Source organism: Panthera tigris, chromosome D4 (genome assembly GCF_018350195.1).
Source record: "Panthera tigris isolate Pti1 chromosome D4, P.tigris_Pti1_mat1.1, whole genome shotgun sequence".
NCBI lineage: Eukaryota > Metazoa > Chordata > Mammalia > Carnivora > Felidae > Panthera > Panthera tigris.
In genome coordinates, this window is record NC_056672.1 from 56,636,704 (window position 1) to 56,660,138 (window position 23,435).

The 23,435-nt window shown below is 39.0% G+C and overlaps 1 protein-coding gene across 3 annotated transcripts in view; it reads left to right on the forward strand.

Moving 5' to 3' along the window:
• Window positions 1-23,435, forward strand: part of UNC13B (unc-13 homolog B) — a 240,119-nt gene that overhangs the window by 143,596 nt on the left and 73,088 nt on the right. For 2 of the 3 annotated variants that reach the window (XM_042965020.1, XM_007076519.3), the window contains exons 9-10: window positions 12,401-12,715; window positions 14,756-14,846. In XM_042965020.1, coding sequence (XP_042820954.1) covers window positions 12,401-12,715; window positions 14,756-14,846 — 406 coding nt within the window. Of the gene's footprint in view, window positions 1-650; window positions 9,108-12,400; window positions 12,716-14,755; window positions 14,847-23,435 lie in introns of all 3 variants that reach the window. The other variant, XM_042965021.1, reaches the window with a different exon arrangement.

Consider the following 23,435-nt stretch of genomic DNA (forward strand, 5'->3'; position numbering starts at 1 on the left):
ATAGTTTTAAATTTCATAAATTGTAATGCTTTAAATAATATGCTCTTGTTGGTCCTGTAACAAGGTTTGCCTTTTGACAATCAAAGATTATTTTTATTATGTGGATAGTTTTTCTTTTTAAAAGAAATATGTTTGATCATATTCTTGACTACACTGCCTCAAATAATAACTTACAGTAAGTTAACAGCTTGACATCTTTTCAGACCCAAATTCATCAACAAATTTAGGTTTCTTGAAATCCCTTGATATATTTTCATCGAATACTTTGTTCTAAACTTGGGCATTGTAAATACAGTCTAAATATTGAGGAAACATGTTCATTTTGTTTGTCTCTATCTTTCTTAGAAAATAAAAGGATCCTAAAAAGCTCATGGTAGCAAGTGAAGTACAGTATTTTAAAGTTATTATTATAGCAGTTCTTTTTCTGATGTGGAAAAAACTATTTGACTAAATTGCTTTAATACTGATTTAAGAACATGTAAATTTCTTTATCATACGTTTTTAGTCTGAATGGTTTTTGTCAAACTGACTATTTTATTTTAGTTTTCTCATTGAATGTGCACTGAATTTTATGATTTGTTTCTTCCTTTTCCCTGTTTCGTCTTTTTTCTTTGTCTTACTCTTCCTCCAATTTTATCCCTTTATATCAGACAAGACTTGCAGGCTAAGAATGACAAAATTAGGATTATTTCAGCTTTCTCTGATGTTGACTATGAAGAGCAAGAAGGTATATATGAGGAGATAGAGGGGGAAATACCACAAGCGTTTCTAGAAAACAGTAACATAAAGGAAGCAGAAGTAAAAGAAATTAGAACTCTTTCAAAAACTGATAAATCTTACAGCCGTCAAGAACAACAGAAGTACAAGAATTGGGAAAAGATACCATCACAGGGCCAAGAAACTGAATTCTCTACTGCCTTTAATTTTGACCTTAAGTATGAAACATCTGTGTTCTCCAGTTATCCTCAGAAATATGATACAGTAGATAGGAGAAGAAAAAATAAACCCTTATACCGTGATTTTGAACACAGTCAAAGAACACAGTACAATGAAAGATCAGAAACTAAGACTGACTTCAAAAGTACATATCCTGACACTGAAAATTGTAACATTTGCCACACTGAAAAGAAGAAACAAAATTACCCAATTTTGCACCCTTATAAAAACGGCTTTGTGGTCAAGAGTGGCATCTGGACCACCACGTTGGAAAATCATGATTACGATCTTTCTGGTGGTTACAAGAACTGTGAAAAATCATCTGGCTTAAACCAGCATGTCACTAATTTCACTCCATTAGATATTCTTGAAGATTCTACTAGTAGTACTTCTGAGGAACTTCTGAGTTCTCCTCTCACTGATAAGCCAGAAGGTTTACTGTCACCAATAAGTTATCCATCCAATATCCATCATATTGGAGGCTTTCCTGAAGAATACAATGTAACAAATCCAGCATTCCCATTACAAAAGATGAACTGTGATGCAAACACACTTGGAGATCTGTCTGGGTGCCCCATGGAAGAGATGACCCCTCCCTCTCTTGAGGAACCCAAGGAGGACTATGTTGATACAATGGATGAGCTTCAGTGTTTGGTAGAAACTGTGTCAGAATATTTAGCAGAGAAAGAAGAGGAGATTAATGGATTTAGTTCCCTTTCACGAACTGAAAAATCACTTAAACACAATAGTACTGGTAATAATGCAGAACAGAAAATGCTTGGAGATCAAATACCACCTTTAACCATTGTCAAGAATGACAAGGACAAGGCTGTCTCTTTCCCTGAGCTGAATGGAGTGAGATGTGCTGTTGGTTCTTTGTTCAGTTCACTTACAGAAAAGGTAGGTTCAGGCACAAAGCATCTAACAACCTCTGTGGAAAAGCTGGTTTATTTAGTTCCAGAGAAAACAGAAACTCTTAATCAGATAGAGATGACTAATTCAGGATCTAAACCCAGAGCCAAGTCTGTATTGAGGAAGGATCTTTCCATGCGATCTCCATTATTCTCTCACACAGTTGATAATAAAGATTTTGGCAGAAATGACAAAACTTCTGAAAATGAGCACACAGGTGGTAAAACTGGAAATTTAAGCCTTCAGGATGCAACAGAGACTACTGGAAGGGACTCCACTCCACAGAGTCAGAGTTCAGTTATAAAGTCTGTTTTCAGCATGTTAAATCCATTAAAGGTCTTTTCCGAAAAGGATGAAACCAAAAAAGATGACCAGAACAAGCCAACAAGAAAGGAAAGCTTTGTTGGGTGTGGTTCAGAGTCAAATCAAAGGAAAGACACCCTTGGCAATGACAATAAAATCATCACTTTAGATAGGCATGATGGAGAAACTACAAGCTCATCCCAAATGCCCACAAGTGAAGATTTGTTGTCTTCCCAAGTGACCAATGAACCTTCAAGCTTAGGTGGTTCTGCAAATAAAAAAGATGATATTGAGAGTCTCTTGGAAAGAAAACCCTGTACAGATTTGTCTCTGGTACCACATCAATCAAAAATATGTGCCCAAAACACTGTAGGACATCCTTGTATAGCTGGCAGTACAACTGCAAATAGAGAGTCTTCTTCAAAGACAGTAGAGGGGGAGAAAGTTACTGGTAATGATGATTTTCTTGAGCCACTCAGAAAATCCTTTAGCCAGTTTTTGCTCACTTCACCTGAGACCTGTTCAAAGGAAACTTTGTCAGAATCTATGAAAATTCACCAGTTGGAGGAAGATGGATGGGAAAGGGGCCATAAGAAAAATGGACATTCCTTTCCCTTTAATAGAAAACTACATATTCCATTTTTCAGAGTTCTTAGTCATTCTGAGAAACAGCAAGATTTAAGAGAGAAAGGAAGCATTTTTCCTCTTTTTAAATTTCCTTTCACTGATGGTCGTACCACTGTCAATGACCAGAGTTTTCCTGACTCAGCAGTAACTGTTGATGAAGAGATCCAAAGAAACTGCCATGAAAATGCCAAACTTAATTTAATAAAATCTAGTTCAGTTCCAAATATTCATAATAATTTAGGGAAACCTGATGATACAGAAACATTTAATAAAAATGACCAAATAAATTGTTCTGAAGATACCACACTTAATAGAATAAAGTCTAATTCTGTTCCAATTATTAATAACGATCGTGGGAAATTTGGGAATATAGAGAAATTGAATTCAAGTGATCACACAGCAGCAGAGAACTGTCAGATAGATACTTTAGCCATCCCTGAAGTTGTGTCCAAAGAATATATTCCTTCAGATTCTTCAGAAGAAAGTAAGACTCTTACACAAGTGACATCTTTAACAGTATCAGACTCATTAACATTTACTTCTACCATTTCAAAATCCACCTTGGTTAATGAAATTAATGAAGACAGACTTGTAGATAAAGCCTCTAAGAAAAGAATCCAAGGAGGCCTCCTTTCTGGCCTATTTAACAGGTTTTCTTCTCTTGAAAACTTGTCTAATCAACAAGAATTAAATTTGAAAAGTGGTGACTCTCATCATAAGAATAATACTCCAGGATTACTCTCTGGAATATTTAACTTGATACACAATAACAATGTGACTGATTGTAAACCAGATGAGGCAAAGTCCATGTCTTTAGGCAATATAAAAAGTTTGAATGGAAATAAACATTTATCTGTGGATGAGATCCCTGTTACTTCATGTGTGACTTCTGAGAATCAGAGGAACCATGTTGAAAAAGAAGAAACATCTGGCTTAATAAAAAACTTTATATCTTTACCTAAAGAAAACATACCATTATCTGATGCTTGGGGTGATAATGATCATTGCTCTCCTATGTGGAAAAACCAGCTAAGTGAAAAGAATTGCCCCTCTTCTGAGGACAGGATACTTGACTTTGCTCCGAGCACTCAGCAGGGCCTCTTAGAGAAATCTTTGGCTGAGAGGCTGACACCACACCATGTTCTTAAGGAGAAAATACATGAAAATTCAAACAAGTTAAACCCACATACATTAAATACTAACACTCTTAATAAATCAAACCACTATCAGGCTTTTGAAGAGATGAATAATCCTTTCTGTTCTGAATGGGACTCTGATATAAAAGATTTCTCTAAAAATTCCAGAAAACTTCAGCCAGTGTATTATATGCTAAATCAAAATACATTCCCATCAGCTGATGTTTTCTTGTGGCCTGACTCAGAAAGCTCAGCAATAAATTTTTGCCAAAAGGATCAAACTGCAAATATCTTGGAGTGGAAAACAAATCCAAACAGTGTCATTTGGCGTGACTTACCATATGAATCATTGGACCAGTTAGCATTTAATGAAGATAACTTATTAAGAAGTGATATGTGGGCAGCTCACTCATTATATGGAAATTCATATCTTCCAATTAGTGAGACTACGAATTCACTAGAAGAATTGCCCATTGACTTAAGTTGTTCTTCAGGTTATGAGAAGACTACATATTCTGTAGTTGATCAAGAATCATTAAGAATGGATGAAAACTTTGTTTTTTCAAGTGTCAGTTATGACTACCAGGAATGGTGGTCATGTCTTGAAAATGGAGTGTGGTGGCCATCAGAGAATGGAGATTATGGATATTATATGTTTCATGATGGTCAGTATATGTATTATCTCCTCACTGATTCTACTGGGCAGTATGCCTATTTATTTATACCTGATTGTTCTTATCAAGAATATTTGAATTGTGATTTACAAACAAATGATCTATCAAGTATTATGTTGGATGACAGCATTATATCAGCCTGTAGTTTTAAAGTACATGACAAGGAAGATGAATTATCCTGGTATGTTGAAGAGGAACCAATTGATGACCCTCTTGATTTATCTGTAGTTTTGCCAAAAAGTGAGGGACCAGTGTATCTAAATTTAGGAACATTTTCACAAGTACTTGAACAGTCAAGTTATAGCCAAAAGGATCAACCATTAGATTTTTCAGGCTATAATCTTCAAAAGTTTAAAGGAAATTTTAGATCTTTTGAAGAAGTGGTGTGTAGTTCTGAAGACTTTGAATATATATTGGATCTCAGAAATCAGCCCCAAACTATTGGTAATCATGACTTAAATAAAAATCCTGTTATAGAGAGAAGTAAGTATCAGCTTCTTGCTAAGGATGCATCAATTTACCCTTCCAGTTTCCATTGGATTCAGTCTTCTGAAGAAGCTACCTCTTTGGTTCATTTTGAAGATATGACTAATAGCCTACAGCAAACAGGAGAGATGTCATCACTGAAAAAAGGAACCTCATTATTTTCTGCTTTGGGTGCTTTGGTTACAAGGACTTTGAATTTTGATGAGAATGAATCCTTAGAGTCTTTGGTTTTAAAGAAAATGAATCAGGAGTCAGACTTAGCAGAGCTCACAAATGGTGGTGTTCAGTCATTAATCTTGAATAAGCAATTAGAGAGTAACTCCCAAAATGAAGAAGAAGGTCTTCTCAAAAAGGATTTAGAAAGAAAAACAGTACCCAATGTTCCGCAACCAGAATTTAAAAATATGAAGCAAGAATTCCCTTTAAATAAAAGTATTCATGTGAAAAAACAAAGTTTGTTAAAATCTGTTGTCCAGGTAAGCCAAATAACTCCTCAGGCTAAAGCGGATATAGAAAATGAGGAAATCATTACAGTTGACTCTGTTTCCACTCCTCTTACATCACAATTCAGTAAGGATGAACACAAGAACTGTGAGCTTCTCCATGACCAGTCTTCCAAAGAGTCTGAGAGAACATTATTTAAAAGTGCATTGAAACTCTTTGGCCGGGGAGAAGACCCTTCAGTAAGTGTGGTGTCAAATGGAAAACAGGCATCTGGATTTTTGAACCTTTTTAAAACCCAGGCAAATAAAGAAGGATCACCAAATTTAGAAAAGAATGAAGATAAAAATATACCTTCTCAGCAAAAGAATGAATCTTCTGGTGTTTCAAATTTTTTTGGTACCCTTGGGGACTTATTTAAAACCAATGTATCTTCTATACAGACAACTGAAAATATGTCTGTTTCCTCTATGGTTAATAAGGATGAAGTCAAATCAAGTCCTAATCCTGCACAGCTAAATAGCCAGGATGTTGGGAACTTTTCTGCTATGCCAGTTGCCTCTAAAAGGAAGGTTCGAGTTAGGAGTCTGAACAAGCAGATTACTATTGATGACAGTGGGCTAAAAGAACCATCAACTATAGATATACAGAGTAATAATTTGACTGGAAAAGAGGTATCTTCCAGAGACCACCTAATCCAGCAATCACCAAATCCATCGTTCTCAAGAAATTGTCTCAAAGAGTCTTCCAGAGATTCTTCAATAGAAACTAACGTTGTGTCTACAGTGACAGAAGTTTCAGGAAGTAGTAAACTGTCTGTTGATATTCTGAGCAGAAGAAATTCAAACGAACAGGATCATTCTTCTGACCAAGACTGGAGTTTTTCAACTGCCACAACATCTCCATCTCAGCCAGAGTTGCCAGCCAGAAAGAGTATATTTTCTTTCCTGACTGGATCTGAAAAATCTGAGAACAGAGCCTCTGCTGCTCTACCAAGAACCAAATCTCAAGCAGAAAGGCTATTCACACTTCCTTCCTTTTTTTCCACTACTAACTCAAGCAGCAAGAAGGATGCCGCTCATAATAGCCCTTTTAGTTTCTTCAGCTTGTCCTTTTTGGACGAAAAGCAGCAGACTCCTGGGGAAAAACATAGCCTTTCAACAGTTGCTCCAGTGACTTCTCAGCCCTGTAAGAAGCCAAGTGTTTTTGTAGACATGAGTGGCACAATGACTAGAGAAGTTTCCAGTGGCAATAGAGATCGCATAGTCCAGGAGGTAGCTCATGAACAGCAAATAGTTCCTTGTGTTTCTATTAGCAACACTACTGAGGTTACTTGCCTTACAGATGAGCTCAATGTAGAGGACCATCAGGGAAAACTAGATTCTAGTAATGGACCAGGGACATCTTTAGCAAATTTCCAGATGAATAAGTTGCAAGACGATGTTCCTCATTCACCAGGATTTCAGGTACAAACTGAAACTCTGCTCATTGGTCCAGAGACCCTTGGGGTAGCTCCCTATGAAGAAGAGCCTTTCATACAGGAAGTCTTCCCTTGTGACAACCTGGCCAAGTCTTTTTCACATGATAACCATTTGACCAAAAAGCTCAACAATTTAGACAGTTGTACTAACTACCACCACAATGAAAGATTTACGAGTGACCCTTTGAACTTGCCATTAGAAAAGGCGCCTGATGACACCTTAACACAGATCCTGGAGGCAGCCTCGCCCTCTGTGGAGCAAGGGTATACAGGGCACCTCCAGAGCCTAGAGACAGATAAAGAGGAAGACAAATCAATGTTGGGCTCTTCAGTAGAAATGTTTTCAGGGTTTGTGACAAAAGTGAAATCTTTCTCTGAGTGCTTAATTGAACCTCCCAAAACTTTCTCTGGACTTTTCTCCTCTCCTAAACCTCCAACAAAAAACTCCTTTTTCTCTCTTTCTTCTCGTGCATCATCTCAGTCCCTCAAAGGTGAGTTACTTGGAATTTTTAAAAGTCCCAAATCAGAGACTCACAAACAAGAATCGCCGATCCCAGCTACTGCATGGCCTCAAAATGGTAGTTGCAGAGATACTGTAGGATTAGTACCTCCAGAAAATTTATGGAGAGAAACTTCCTCTCCAGCATTCAATTCAGAATCTACTCTCAGTGAGTGTAGAATGACTGTGGTTAGTGCAAAGTCAGACTCCGAGATCCTGATAGATGATACTAAATTAACAGCTGAAATGGAAAACAATAATATTCCTGACAATATTCTAGAATCCCAAGATTCTGAAACAATTAGGGCTGCACCTTCTGTTTCAGAGGATGATACTGGACAAGGAGTATTGTCTCTGAGTGATGAAGGAGACATGGGGTTGTTGCAGGGCACAGACACAGAGACATCATTGGAAGCAGAGCACATTTCATTACCATCACAGTTGGATCCAGATCCTACCTGTGTGGCCAAAGAGCTTCCTCCTCCATTTCAGCCACCCAGTCCTCTTGAGCCAGAGCCAGCTATGCAATCTACCTCCACAAACCAAGACTTCTTGGAGCTACAGGCAGCCAATTCAGTAGAAACCAATACTCCACTATTTAGTGAGGCAAATGTTGGCCAGAGTGCCACACCAGAAACCCCAAGATACCTTTTTCAACCACTCCTGGAGGAACCTGTGCTTTGTGCCAGAAAAAATTGTGAGATACTTGATACCCACAAAGATCTACCTACAGTCCCCCAAGAAACAGAGCAGCCAAGACCTCTTTTTGAGATCCCAAATATGACCAATTGGCCAAAACTCCATTTCCCATCCTCTGCCACTGACTGTGGGAAACCACTGAGGTCTTTCTTTTCCCCACCTTCCTCCTCTGGCAGTAGAGCAGCAGAGCCTGGTTTAATGGGCAGTTTTAAGAAGTTGTCAAATCTATTTGAAGGAGGTAGTGAGGGGAAAGGGAGTACACTGGCAGGTGATCTAAAACTAAGGTTTGGAAAGAAGCTGGATCTTTCATTCACATGGCCAAAAGAGAACAAAGGGGGCCCTGAACAAATGCCTGCAGAATCCTCTTCTCCAGTTTTGGTTATCAGCGGCGATCAGGATCTTAACTCTAGTGAGGCTGACAAAACTTTAGAGGCTTCTCAAATAGCTGGAGCTAGTGCTGAGCCAGCTACTCAGCCCTCTGGGACCTCTGAGCAGCTGGAGACCAAGCCAAGTATATGTACTCAAGAGCTTTCAGGGCCTGGAGAAATGGAAAACCAGCAGGGAATTTCAGCATCTGGAGAACACTGGGGTTCCAAAAGCAACCTCTCGACCTCCACCTGTCCTTCAGGGAGTCATAAGGAAGAACACTGCACTGTCACTGAGCTACTTCACCAGCCAAAAACACAAGAGGAGGTGATGCCTGCTAGCTCTGAGTCTCTTTCAGATGTGCAGCAGCCAGTCACTTTGCATGGCATCAAGGAACCAGAGACCGACAAAGGGCCTGTTCTCATTGAGCTACTTCACCAGCTAGAAAGACAAGAAGAGGAGGTGGTGCCTGCTAGCGCTGAGGCTCTTTCAGATGTGCAGCAGCCAGTCACTCTGCATGACATCAAGGAACCAAAGACCAACACAAGGCCTGTTCTCAACTAAAGCATCATAAATGATTTTAAAGAATTGACCATTTATGATGCAGTGACTTAGTGGTAGATTAATGGTAGCCTGCTTTTTATTTTTCCTGTGTCTTTCCTAGCACCTGAGTTTTATGTTAACTAGGGGTTAAGTAACAAATAATGTGTGGGTCTCCTCATTCTTTCCCATCTCTCTAGTGCCAAATATAATTCATTTATTGGAAGAAGGAACTTAGTTCTAAAAGAAAGGCTTTGCCCTGGTATTTACGCATTCTGGTTTGCTCTGCCTAGTGTAAAGTGGCATAGAGAATGGAGGGTAGGAAGAGGCAGCAAGTAGTCATGTGGCATATATTAATTATAGCCACATAACAGGCTAGGATGCTTCCTTGGGACTTCAGCACTTATTAACTAGGGAGCGACCTACTTTGCTTTGCTTTTTCAAGTCTTCTAAGATACTTTCTCCAGTGGCAATGAGGTTATTAAGTAACATGCAAAATGCAGAGGTTGAGATAATTTATATATTCTATATCCTATTCCACATGGATCCTGCATAGCTTCTTCCAGTCTTTGCCTTTTTGTACCCTTGAGGCTGGTGCCTGGTAAGTGCTTTGAATAAAGTGTCACAGGAATTCAGGGCTATCATTTGCTGTAGTTCTTTATTCTGGAGCATTGTGCAGGGTCCACATGGAAAAGATACTATTTCCCCTAAGAGAAATCACCATATACAGTGCAATTTAGGAATATTGCCATGACCTCCCACACAAAACTGTCCAAAGGGGCTGGTCTTGGTGTGTGTGTGTGTGTGTGTGTGTACACAGATTTGTTAGGGACTATTCAGAACAGTGACATGGTGCCTGTCCTGCTGCCATGGGATGAAGGATCAGTAATTAGTCTGAAAATACCAGGTAATTGGGAGGAACCATAGGGAAAATATCATTAGAAAACAATAATGATTTATCTTCATTTGGCCAAAGGTAAAATAAGCCCTTTAGTTAAAAGTTTGACTCTGTGGCAAGGAAATTCTTTGTCCTTTTGCATGGAAACTTCCCAGCAGGATACCAGAAGTGAAAGGAAGGCCCCTGACTTGGGATAGAAGTATCCAAATGGGCTGGGATAGATCTGGTAGATCATCACCTAGAACCTCTGTCTTTTTTTTTTTTTTTTTTTTTAAGTTTATTTATTTTGAGAGAGTGTGAGCAGGGGAAGGGCAGAGAGAGAGAGGGAGAGAGAAAATCCCAAGCAGGCTCTGTGATGTCAGCATGAACCACACGATCATGACCTGAGCCGAAAACGATAGTTGGATCTTAATTGACTGAGCCACCCAGGTGCCCCTCGAACCTCTATCTTCAATAGAACTGACTCCCTTAAATTCAGTATATGCCTCCCAGGAGTAATTTGCAGATACTGCTCTTCTTTCTAATCATGAATCACTGCCACTTTCTCTGCTCTAGGTACTGTCTCTAGGAACGAATTAACTTTCTGGGTATGGGAATTGAGATGATTGAGAACAGGTTGGGCTGGCCTTTCTTCAGGTATAAAAATGCATTAATATGGCCCTGACCCAGATCCTAGAGTTGGACTTTGTCTACTTTATCCAAAGTAGACATGTCTACTTTAGCCATGTCCTGAGAGCAACTCAGTTACAGATGGGCGAGTTCATCTTTGGGACATTCCCTGTTACATACCACTGTAACATTTCTGTTGATGAGACCATTCCCCTGAAGAGTTTTTTTTTGGTCATAGACTTCATCTCCTAGTGGCTTCCATTACCTCATCAAGTAGATAGCTCAGAGATAATTGAAGGAACATCTCCAATCTCCTTTGGTCATCCTAAGGAACAGACATTCACATTTACAATTGTAGAGGAAGAAAAGGGGACATCAAGGGGACATCAATTTAATAAATAATAGGAAAGGGAAGTAGAGTTCATCCATTTTACTTTATGGAAATAAAGTATGGAAGACTTTAATCAAGGCCACTGGACAAGTTTCTTTAGAAGTCTGAGTAAAGGGGCACCTGGGTGGCTCATTGGTAAGCATCCAACTTCGGCTCAGGTCATGATCCCACAGTTCGTGGGTTTGAACCCCGCATCAGGCTCTGTGCTTACAGCTCAGAACCTGGAGCCTGCTTCAGATTCTGTGTCTCCCTCTCTCTCTGCCTCTGCCCTTGCACTCTGTCTCTCTGTCTCTCTGTCTCTCTCTCAAAAATATATAAACACTTAAAAAAAAAAAAGTCTGAGTAAAGAATTTTAGGCATAAACAACAGACTATTTTAATAATCCTTTTTTAAAAAATGTTTTTTTAATGTTTATTTTTGAGAGAGAGTGTGCATGCACGTGTGCTCTCACACAAGTTGGGGAAGGGCAGAGAGAGAGGGAGACACAGAATCCGAAGCAGGTTCCAGGCTCTGAGCTTTCAGCATAGAGAGCCTGATGCAGGGCTCGAATCCACCAACCGTGAGATCGTGACTTGAGCTGAAGTCAGACGATTAACTGACTGAGCCACCCAGGCTCCCCTAATCCTTTTGTTTGTTTGTTTGTTTGTTTGTTTTTAATGTTTTATCTATTTTTGGGAGAGAGACAGAGCACAAGAGGGGGAGGGGCAGAGAGAGAGGGAGACACAGAATCCGAAGCAGGCTCCAGGCTCTGAGTTGTCAGCACCCCCACATGGGGCCGGAACTCAGGAACCACGAGATAATGACCTGAGCCCAAGTCTGACACTAAACCGACTGAGCCACCCTGGTGCCAGACTATTTTAATAATTCTTTTTTAAATTTTTATTTTTTTTAATGTTTATTTATTTTTGAGAGAGACAGAGACAGAGTGTGAGCAAGGGAAGGTCAGAGAGAAAGGGAGACAGAATCCAGAACAGGTTCCAGGCTCCGAGCTGTCACAGCTGTCAGCACAGAGCCCGACGCGGGGCTCGAACTCACAAACCATGAGATCATGACCTGAGCCGTAATCGGATGCTCAACTGACTGAGCCACCCAGGCGCCCCAGTATTTTAATAATTCTTAATCCTACTTACAAAAATCACATTAAGATAAAGTATGCTTCAAAGTCAAATAAATGTAGGTTAAGGTTAAGTGCTATTGGAGAACCCAGCATATTGTATTGTTTTTCTTGTTGTGTTTTTGCAGACTAGAAACTAGTTCTTCTAGATTGTGAAGTTTGGACCGGTCTTCCCAGGAACCTCTTGTTTGTGATTCTTGCCATCTTTATTTCTGGATTTATCAGTTACTTTTGTCCTGGTCTCTAGTTTGCGTGTAACTACTCATCTGTCTTCCTCTCATTCTCACAGCCCCACCAGCAGTAGTAGGTATGGCTCCTCCTGTAATGTGAGTCAAGGAAGCTCTCAGTTGAGTGAACTAGACCAATGCCATGAACAAGATGATGACCGTCGGGAGAGGGACTCGATTCATTCATGCCACAGCTCTGGCAGCTTCTCCAGAGATGGCCAAGTGGGCTTTGGAGAACAAGAGAAAGCCTTGGAGGTGACAGGTGAAGAGGAGAAGGGGACAGCATGTGAACCCAAGGAGAGGAAAGAAGATGCCACAATCCATCCTCCCCCAGATCTGGTGCTACATGAAGACCGTGTCCTAGGCCCCCAGGAGAGGTAGGTGATGACTGCCTTGAGGAGTTCATGTGGTTTCCTCAGTACCTACCTGCCTGTGGTAGTGTTAGATATAAGTGCTTTTCGTTTGTTTCCCTATAGCTGGGTATGGTAGTGATCAGGATACTGAGGGTTAGCTCCATACGCTTCTTTTGATTGTTGGTATTAACTCCCTAGGTATTTTGAGGATTTCTGAAGATCACTTGGGTTCTTTGTAGTTACCTGCAGTGTACCACTCCTTTTTGAGTCTGCAATTATTGGCCCACTAGTTGACCTATATATGGTAGTCTCTGATCTGGAAGTGATCCAACCCCTGCAGCTTAGTTCATTCAGAGGAGCTACTTTGGATGAAATAGGCTCCCCAGCCTATTAATATTTAAACTTCTTATGTGAACATTGTTTTGTTTTGTTTCCTGGCTGAGAAAACCAGGACAGAGTTAAGAAAGAATTGGTCTAAAAGTCAGATGTAACTCTCCCTTCTGCCTCCCCAGGGTCTAGCAGTATATCTGGAATTAATTGGTACCCATAAGAAGAAAAATTTTAAAGCTGTCTTTTTTTTTTTTTTTTTTTGAGACAGCAGGAGGGAGGGGGAACAAGAGAGAATCTTAAGCAGGTTTCATGCTCAGTGTGGAACCCGATGTGGGGCTCAAGCCCATAACCCTGGGATTATGACCTGAGTCAAAATCAAGAGTTGGACACTCAACTGACTAAGCCACCCAGGTGCCCCTTTAACAGTCTTGTAATAAAGTTTAGTACAGTGTTTGAATGTTACTGTTATTGAATTAAATCAGTAGAGTTGCTGATATATTGGGGCAGAGCACGGTTTTTTAGTCTTGGCACTGTTGACATTTGGGCCCAGATAACTTTATGGGAAGCTATCATAGGCACTTTAGAATATATAGGGGTATCCGCACACTGCATACCAGCAGTAAACTTCAGTTGTGACAACCAAAAATGTCTTCAGATGTCAGATTTCCTGTTGGGTACAGACCTGTCCCGGTTGAAAAGCACTGGGGTAGAGTGATAACAGCTAGGTGTGACTTAGATTCTCAAATTTCAGGTCTTAAAAATAAAGCATCCCACCAGAAGTTCAGAGCAGTGAGTGCCGTTTATGTGGTAGAAGTTGAAGAATGGTTGATGTGTGTATTCTACCCCTGAAGATACAAACTTACTTTCTCTTCTTACTTTTTATTGATTTTTAGTCCTCTCTCATGGCTTGTCCAATAAACAAGACATCCAGGAGGTTTGGCTCACAACCCACTGAAAGATTGTTCTTTGTAGACCTTAGGTTTGTCAGATACCATTGTCTGGGTAGAGGTCTCGTCAGAGCAGCAGAAGTGCCCAGCCTTTCAAAATTCTTAGCGGAGCAGGAAGGGTTCACAGGAACAAAATTCTGCCCTAAAGATGGATGCTATGTAGAACCCCCAAGGGAGACTAGTGGTCTTGAGAGGTAAGACACGAGGATTAGTCCCCATGTCTCTGCATAGTTTCAGGGCCCTTTCATTGCTTTTACTAGAATCCTGAAATCTGACTGTCCCAATGAGCTGGCTCATTGGGTGAGTGAAAAAAGGGGAAAGAAGAGAGGGAATGGATAAAAAGCTGAGGGCCACCTGCATGGCTCAGTTGGTTAAGCATCTAACTCTTGATTTTGGTTCAGGTCATGATCTGACAGTTTGTGGGATCGAGCCCCACACATCAGGCTCTGCGCTAACAGCATGAGCCTGCGTGGGATTCTCTCTCCCTCCCTCTCTCTCTGACCCCCATGCCCTGCTCCCGCATGTGCATATGAGTGCACATGCTCTCTCTCTCTCAAAATAAATAAATAAAACTTGGTTTTTAAAAAAAGCTAAAAGTTGTCATTTTAGAGAGGATTTTTTTTTCACATTGGCTATTTAGGACTATGCTGTTTAGTGGCCCAAATCACTAACAAGTATACGCATGAATACAAAACATTTTATTTCAGATATTTGGCAGTTTTCCCTTGAGCACTGTCACCCTGTGGCCTGGGCTATTTTTAAGGAACATTCTTTTCTTTGTTACAAGCTTTCCTGAGGAGAAGGCTTCTTCACCGTTTACCCAAGCCAGAGCGCACTGGATCCGAGCAGTTACCAAGGTTCGACTCCAGTTGCAGGAGGTAGGAAATCTGTTTTTCTACTACTAGTTGGGACAGTTTTTTCTTTGAAATTGGGAGACATATGGTGCTGAAGAAGCAGTCAGTGATTAGTCATCTTTTTATAGTGTGCTTTTGGGAATGCATGACAAGTAAGCTAGAGCCTTAAGAGATGGGAGGTGGCTGTTGGCTCCCTTCTATGCTGATTAATGGAAATCAAATAGACTTAGTGGGTTGAGAGCCTGAAGGCTAAGTTAAATGCTATTTTCAGTACCATTGTCATTCTAAGGCCATTTTATTTTGAGTTTAGGACATGGAACCATTGTAAGGCCTCTTAGGGTCAGTTGTTGTCTCCCTTGGCCATCCAGTTCAAGGTCACTGGCTGACCTATTATAGAGGGCCTTTTTAATGTATACAGAAAGGATGTTTTTAAATGATGACAAGTGGCTGTCAGTAGTATAATACCTGGCAGATATTTAAAATGCAAGCATGCTCATATATGTAAACACACTTAAAAAATAATTTATTTTGAAATATTTTCTAACTTAGGGAAAAGTTGCCAAAATAGCAGTATAAAAAACTCATCTTTCTTACCAAGAATCCCCAGTCGTTGACATTTTATCACAATTGCTTTATCACCCTCCATCCATTATGATTAATCTTTTTCTGAACCATTTGAGAAAACGGAGAGATGATTGTTACTCCTGAATAGTCCTTTTTGCATTTCCCAAAAAAACAAGACTACTCTCCTATATAACCATAATGTAACTATCCACATCAGGAAATCAACAATGCAACACTATCATCAAAACCCCATGCAAATTTTGCCATCTGTCCCAACAATGTCTCTTTTCTTTCCTGGTCTAGGATATAATCCAGGCTGACATGTTAGTAGTCATATCTCTTTAGGCTCCTTTAATCAGGACTGGTTCCTCAGTTTTATCTTCAACAGATGGTTCAGGCATTTTATTTTGTAGTGTGTTCTTCATTTGGGGTCCATCCAGTGTTTCCTCATGTTCAGACTCAGGCCATGCTTTCTTGGCAGGAATTACACAAAAATGATGCTAGACTCTATTTAATGAGTTGTATCAAGAAGTACATGTGTCACCCTGTCATGTCCTTGTAGTATTAACCTCAATCAACTAGAAATTTTTTATTGGCCAGGTTTCTAACCTGTGAAGTCATCAGGTCAGTTTTGTTATTGATAAGTGTACTCTGAGACCCATATACTATTCTTCATCACATCTCTACCTCTGAGATAAGCATCTGTTGGTAATACCTATCTGAATCTACCACCACTAATGGTGGATGCCAAATGGTTAGCTTTCTATTTCCATTATACTTTCTATGTTCGTTAGCTGGCATTCTATAAGGAGGAGATTTCTTTTTCTCCCGTCAATTTATTTATATCAATATAGACTCATGGATTCCCGATTTATTACATGAGTTATAATCCATTACTGTCATTTATTTTGTTGCTCAAATTGTTCTAGCACTGCTAATTTGACCCTTCAGGGAGAAGATAATGTTTTAATAATGACTGAAAAGGTAGCTGCTTTGGAAAAAAGCATTTTGAATACAGATGTATGAAAATGCTTTCTTTTGTGTGTACGTTCTTCCATTTCTTTTTTTCTTTTTTTCTTTCTTACTTGCTTGCTTGCTTCTTCATCTTCAGCAGCAGCAGCAGCAGAAACAATGAGTATTACCCATAAAAACCTGTAACTGCATGTTCTAAAATCTTGGAAAGAAACTATTAACATATTTAAAAATCTTTCTAATGAAAAACTTCAGTGAGGTTTGAACTTATTTGTTAAAAATATTTCTATTTGATAAGACATAAGAACTTGATTAGCCAAATTCCAACAAAATCTTTGACTAATTGCTACATAGGTACCAATTGCACATCTTCCATTTGACTGTATTATCTGTATCTTTTTGACAACTTTGAAAACCAAATACTGAAATAATTGAATGTGGAACCAGACTTACAAATAATTCTATAACAAAATGTTAAACCAAGATTTAAAAAATAATGAGACAGATTGTATCACATTGCTTTCACTAAAAATATTACTATTGCTAGTATTTTTAGTGACAGCAAGAAATATTTTTATCATTAATCCTAAATATCTATTTCTTTTATGCTGTTTATATTTTTATAATGTAATGATTGTATTAATATATGTTTATAAGTATTAAATGAATAGGTAATATATATATTGAGAGAGATGCTAAAAATGATTTCTGTGGATAAGGTTGCCTAATCATAAACACTTGGAGTCTTATTGATCTAGACTGACATGAGGTAAACATTTAAAGTGAACAGTTTTTAAGATTGCAAGCTGGTGCAGCCACTCTGGAAAACAGTATGGAGGTTCCTCAAAAAATTAAAAATAGAACTACCCTACGACCCAGCAGTTGCACTACTAGGCATTTATCCATGGGATACAGGTGTGCTGATTCGAAGGGACACATGCACCCCATGTTTATAGCAGCACTATCAACAATAGCCAAAGTATGGAAAGAGCCCAAATGTCCATCAATGGATGAATGGATAAAGAAGAAGTGGTACACACACACACACACACTCACACATATACAGTGGAGTATTACTCGGCAATCAAAAAGAATGACATCTTGCCATTGGCAACTACGTGGATGGAACTGGAGGTATTATGCTAAGTGAAATTAGAGAAAGACAAAAATCATATGAGTTCACTCATATGAGGACTTTAAGAGACAAAACAGATGAACATAAGGGAAGGGAAACAAAAATAATATAAAAACAGGGAGGGGACAAAACAGAAGAGACTCATACATATGGAAAACAAACAGAGGGTTATGGGAGGGGTTGTGGGAGGGGGGATGGGCTAAATGGGTAAGGGGCATTAAGGAATCTACTCCTGAAATCATTGTTTCACTATCTGCTAACTACTTTGGATGTAAATTTACAAAAAAATAAAATTCAGTCAGGTGTCAGTTTTGAGGGTTAAGCTCCCAGACTCTGTTGTACATACCATTGCATACTTTTTCTAGATTGGCATTTACCATGGTGTAATTGAGTTATTTATTTACCGTTTGATCTAACTTTTCTGTGTACTTGTAAGTTCTTTGATTTCTGGAGCTGTTTTTTACTGCTAGTGTTCTAGAGCCCAGTTATAGAACCTGGCAGAGTGTTTAGCCAACTTTTTATAGATGCTTACCTAGCCAGAAAAGCCCATCAGCATTTTCACAGAAGTCTCTATGTGCCTCTTTATCTCTCTTAATTTTATTTTTAATTTTTTCCAAGGCCTAGTAATTTAGCAACTATAAAATATTAGCTATTAGCATTAGCTATGTTTTCTTATATAATTTGTATAGTATATACATTAAATTAAAAATACTGAATTTGGACCATAGTATGTGTGCATTTAAAAATTTTCTCACTTAGATTGTTTTTGTGAGCATTAAATATGTTTTGAAAACATGATTTAAGGTTTAGATTAATATTCTATTAGGTTGATGTTCCATAACAACTTGTGTTTCTTTATAATTATAAATAATGCTATGATGAGCATCATTTTGTGTGAATCGGATTTTGATTTTTTTCTTTAACTTAGCTTTCTCAAAGTAGATTCAAATAAATTACTGAGTTAAAGACTATATATACTTTGTAAAGGCTTCTGATTAACTTCTATGTGTGTTTTCAGAAAGCTTTTTCCAATTTGTATTTTCAGTATTTGAAGGTGCCCCACCCACACTGAGTATTATCATTTTTGAAAATGTTTGCCAATTCAGCAGAAGAATGGTATCCCCTTGTTTTAATTTACATTTCTTTGATAGTGATTTGAATTATTTCCCATAAGTTTATAGGACATTCATTCTTCTTCAGCCAATAACCGCATTCAATAGACTTTGAGGAACTACCATAACCTAGTTATCCTTATGCCATTCCTATAAGCAGATTCAGGGAAAATATTCTGTAGGTCATCTCTGTATCTGGGGTGGCTGAGTGCCTGGCCGTATGTACTTAATAAGTGTTTGATGACATTGCAGTAATGTTAGTAGTGTGGGTGGAATGGATATGATTTTGTACCTTATTTGGCTTAGCTGCAGAAAAATCTGGGGGAGGAGGTGAGACTTTTAGCTCTAGAAACTGAGACTGTGGTGGCAGCAGGTGGGTGGGTGTTCCAGGTGGAAGGGACAGTGAAGGAGAAGACATAGAGGTAGGCCGTGAGGAAGCCTTGACAGAAGCTCTTAGGTTGCTAAAGAAAGCTGGAGAAGGAGAGACTTATTTAGTAAGCAGAGATGGAACTGAACAAATAGAATAGAAGGCCTGTGTTTAAATGGAGCGATCTCAGGAGATTCAAGATTGTAGCTGGTCAACCTGAGAGGTGGATCAGCATTTTCTCAGGGAAGAGCTTTAAGACAGAATGAATTCACTGTCTCCCACAAAGTTCTGTTCTGTTCTTGTGACTCTCTCCCTAGCAGAGACTTCCTTCTCAGGCAATTGTTGAAGGTCTGAAAAAGGTATTCCTCTGGGGAAAAATCATGCTCAAGGGGAGCACCCTTGAGGGCCCCATCTCTTAGACTTAGTTGCATCAGGAAAGCATTCTTTCTGTAGTTTGAACCTGTAGGATTTTGTTCTGATCACGGCTGCCTATGTTAAACTTTTACTACTTCAATTCTTTACCCTCATGAAGACCACCAGTTACACCCCTCTCCCTAACCATTACTACTCTAACAATTAAGTGAAAGAATGTTTGGAATAATTGATAAGTATAAAAATATGCAGTTATACAAAAACATAAAATTATACATGTGTCATGTGAAATTTCCCTCCTACTTCAAACTTCCAGGCCTCAAGTCCCCATCTTCTCCATTTTTTTGTTACCTGTGTCTTGTGAATCAGTCCACAGATAATCTGTGCATTTACAAGCATGTGTGTGTACACATGCATGCATGTGTATATTACATCATACTTTACCTTTTTATTTTTATTATTTTTTTAAGTTTATTATTTGAGAGAGGGAGAGAGCACAAGTGGGGGAAGCGCAGAGAAGAGAGAGCTAACAGTGCAGACCCTGACTCGGATTGATCACATGAACCGTGAGATCATGACTTGAGCTGAAATCAAGAGTCCAGTGCTTAACCAACCCAGGTGCTCCTAAAGCACTCTCTCCCCAGCGTGGGACACGAACTCGTGATCCCGAGATCAAGAGTCTCATGCCCTACCGACTGAGCCTGCCAGGCATCCCACTAAAGCCTTTGTGAAGGAGGTTCTGCCCTTTTCATGCCCCATTACTGGGTCAGGAGTGAGGCTTAGTTTTCTCTGGCTCTCGTTGCCACTTCCAGGCCATTACTAGATCTTCACATAACCTATTCTCATGGTCACCTTCCTTGTTGTAATTAGGTCCCAACTGTTCACTAATTCCTCATTCAGTGAAAACTTTATTACCTACTTTATAGTTCTCCTTTTGATCTCAACTACTGCCATCATCATCATCACCACCGCCACCCTTACTGGATGCTACTATTACTATAAGTATTTTACATGCATCATCCAAATGAATCCCTCACAATACTTTTACAAACCAGTCTTCTGTTATTTGGCCCATTTTATAGATTAAGAAACTGAGGTTTTAGAAAGATAGAAACTTGTTCAGGGTCACTTAGCTGATAAGAGGACTGCATTCAAATCTAGATCTAGTTAACTCTAGAGCCTAGCTTTTTTAACACTTTTTCCACCATATTACCACCATAATCTTAGAACTCTGTTTTCCAGAGCATGGAAAACTCTCTTCCACAGGACTCCAGTTTCTGGAACTGTTAATAGGTTCTCTATTATGTGATAGAATTCCATGGTCATAGAAATTTGGGAAATAAATTTGGTTCCAGTAGAGTGTAACACCAACAGATAGCTCCTCTTAAAGAGGAGAATATAATATGCACAGCGTCACTGCAAGCTTTTTTGACCATGAAACTCTGTTCTGGAGAGGCATCCTGCAGGACTCACTTTCCAAGGAATACATTTGGAGAAATTCTGTTTCATTTGATTTCATTATCATTTCATTAAAACTGCATTTGTGAGGGTCATCAGTGAGCTCATAGCTGCCTGATTTAGTGATTGCTTTCAAACCTTAATGGACCTCTCTGCAGTATTTGATACACTGAACACTCCTTTGTGTTTTGACATTTAAGAAACCATCCCCAATGCCATTCTTCTCTGATCTCTCTTAAGTTTCCCTTTTCTGATTTCTCTCTTTGCTCATTCTTAAATGTTGGTCTTCCTGGGGTTCTTTCCTCAATCCTCTTTTCATATAACTCCCTTACGTTCTTTATATGAAATCTTATTATGTCAGTTACTACTTATATGTGGATTGTTCTATCTGTCTGTCTAGCCCAGATCTCTTCCCTGAACTCTAGATCCGTATTTCTAACTACTTATATACTCAATTGTCCCATCAGCGTCTAAAATTCAACATATTTAGCCAAAAGACATCATCTCTCAAAACTTTGTGTCCTGTATTTTGTTCCCATGTTCCCCAAACCACCCTGAACCCACTAAATGTGATTGGGCTCTTGAAAAGTAAGGGAAAGCTAAGCCATCTCTTCGATAATGTAGAAGAATTAGGAGCAGGAGTTTCACTTACCTTTAAAGGGAGGGAAGGAGGAGCTCCTGGGTGGCTCAATTGATTAAGCATCTGACTCTTGGATTTTGGCTCAGGTCGTGATCTCTCAGGTCGTGAATTTGAGCCCTGCATCGGGCTCTGTGCTGATAGCATGGAGTTTGCTTTGGATTCTCTCTCTCCCCTTTTCTCTGCCCTTCTCCCTGCTCACAGGCTCTCTCTCTCTTTCTCAAAATAAATAAACCTAAATAAGTAAAGGGAGGGAGGGAAGGATAAGATAGCTGTCTTGTGCACATAGTAGATACTCCATAAATATCTGTTGACAGGATGAATGCAAAGGATGTAGGTAGGAAAGCTAGTCTTTTTTTCATTCTGGGTACTTGTTTTGTGGAGAGGAATGAGAAGGCTAATTCCCAAATTTCATCTTTCTAGCCATCTTTCTGTGACTATGGCTCCTTCCTCTCCTCACACAAAGCTTGCTTTTGTCTCCCCTCACTGCTCTAAGGTGAAATAGAGACAAATAGACTATGCTTTGTGTGTTCTTCCAGCCTTTTCATCCATCCCTACTTCTACACAGTTTTCCCTTAGTGGACTGAAAAAGGAAAAGGAATCCTGTTTCTATTTTTTTTTAAGTAACAAATATCTTTTTATTGAGATATAATTCATTTAACAGTATAACTTACTATTTTAAAGTGTATAATTCAGTGTTTTTAGTATATTTACTAGGTTGTACAGCTATCACCACCATCTAATTTGAGAACATTTCTATCACTGCAAAGGAAATGCCATCCCCACTAATAAGTCACTCCTCATTCCCTGCTTTGCTCTAGCCTCTGGCAACCACTAATATACTTTCTGTCTCTATGGATTTGTGTGTTCTGGACATTTTGTATAAAGGAAATCATATAATATGTGGCCTCTTGTATCTGGCTTCTTTCACTTAACATAATGTTTTTAAGGTTCATCTGTGTTGCAGCATCTGCCATTACTTTGTTCCTTTATATGGCTGAATAATATTCCATTCTGTGGATATATCACATTTTGTTTATTCACTCATCTGTTGTTGGATGTTTGGATTGCTTTCACCTTTTGGCTGATATAAATAATGCCACTGTGAACATTCATGTATAATTTTTTGTGTGGACATATGTTTTCAGTTCTCTTGGGTATATACATACAAATGGAATTGCTGGATCATATGGCAACTTTATGTTTAACCTTTTGAGAAATTGTCAAACTGTTTTCCAAACAGGTTGCACCATATTACATTCCCATAAACAATGTATGAGGGTACCAATTTCTTCACATCCTTGTCAATGCTTGTTAATCTGTCTTTTTGTTATAGCCATCCTAGTGGATGTGAAGTGGTATCTCATTGTGATTTTGATTCCCATTTCCTTAGGGACTAAGGATGTTAAACATCTTCTCTCATGCTTATTGGCCATTTGTACATCTTCTTTGAAGAAATGTCTATTCAGATCCTCTGCATTTTTAGATTGGGTTGTCTTTTGTTGTTGAGTTGTAAGAGTTCTTAATATATTCTGGGTTAAAGTCCTTTATCAACTAGATGATTTGCAAATATTTTCTCCCAGCCCTGTTCTTTTAAAATTTCTAAGGAATTCTCATGAATTTGCCACTTTCTGCCTTAATTGTTCCCTAACCTGCAACCTTTCTTTCCCCTCTTTGTTTTGCACATGTATGGAGAAATTGGCAACATCACCTGAGCCTCTGAAACAATAAGAAGCTGTTATTTTTACAGGGTGTAGAAGTAGCATGCCCAGTTGGTCAGTAGCAAAAGCATGTTCTTGAGCTACTGTTTTTTCCTACAGCCTGACTGTCTCAGTCCCTCTTTACTGTTCCTCTAATACACAATCTCGCTCAGTCCTTGAGATTCAACTGCTTGGGTAAAAAGTAAAATCTTAGGTAGAAAGAAATCCCAAAGATGAAGCTGAGTGGGTGATAATAGGGGCATCCATAAGAAATTAAAATTTAAATATTCTTTTAC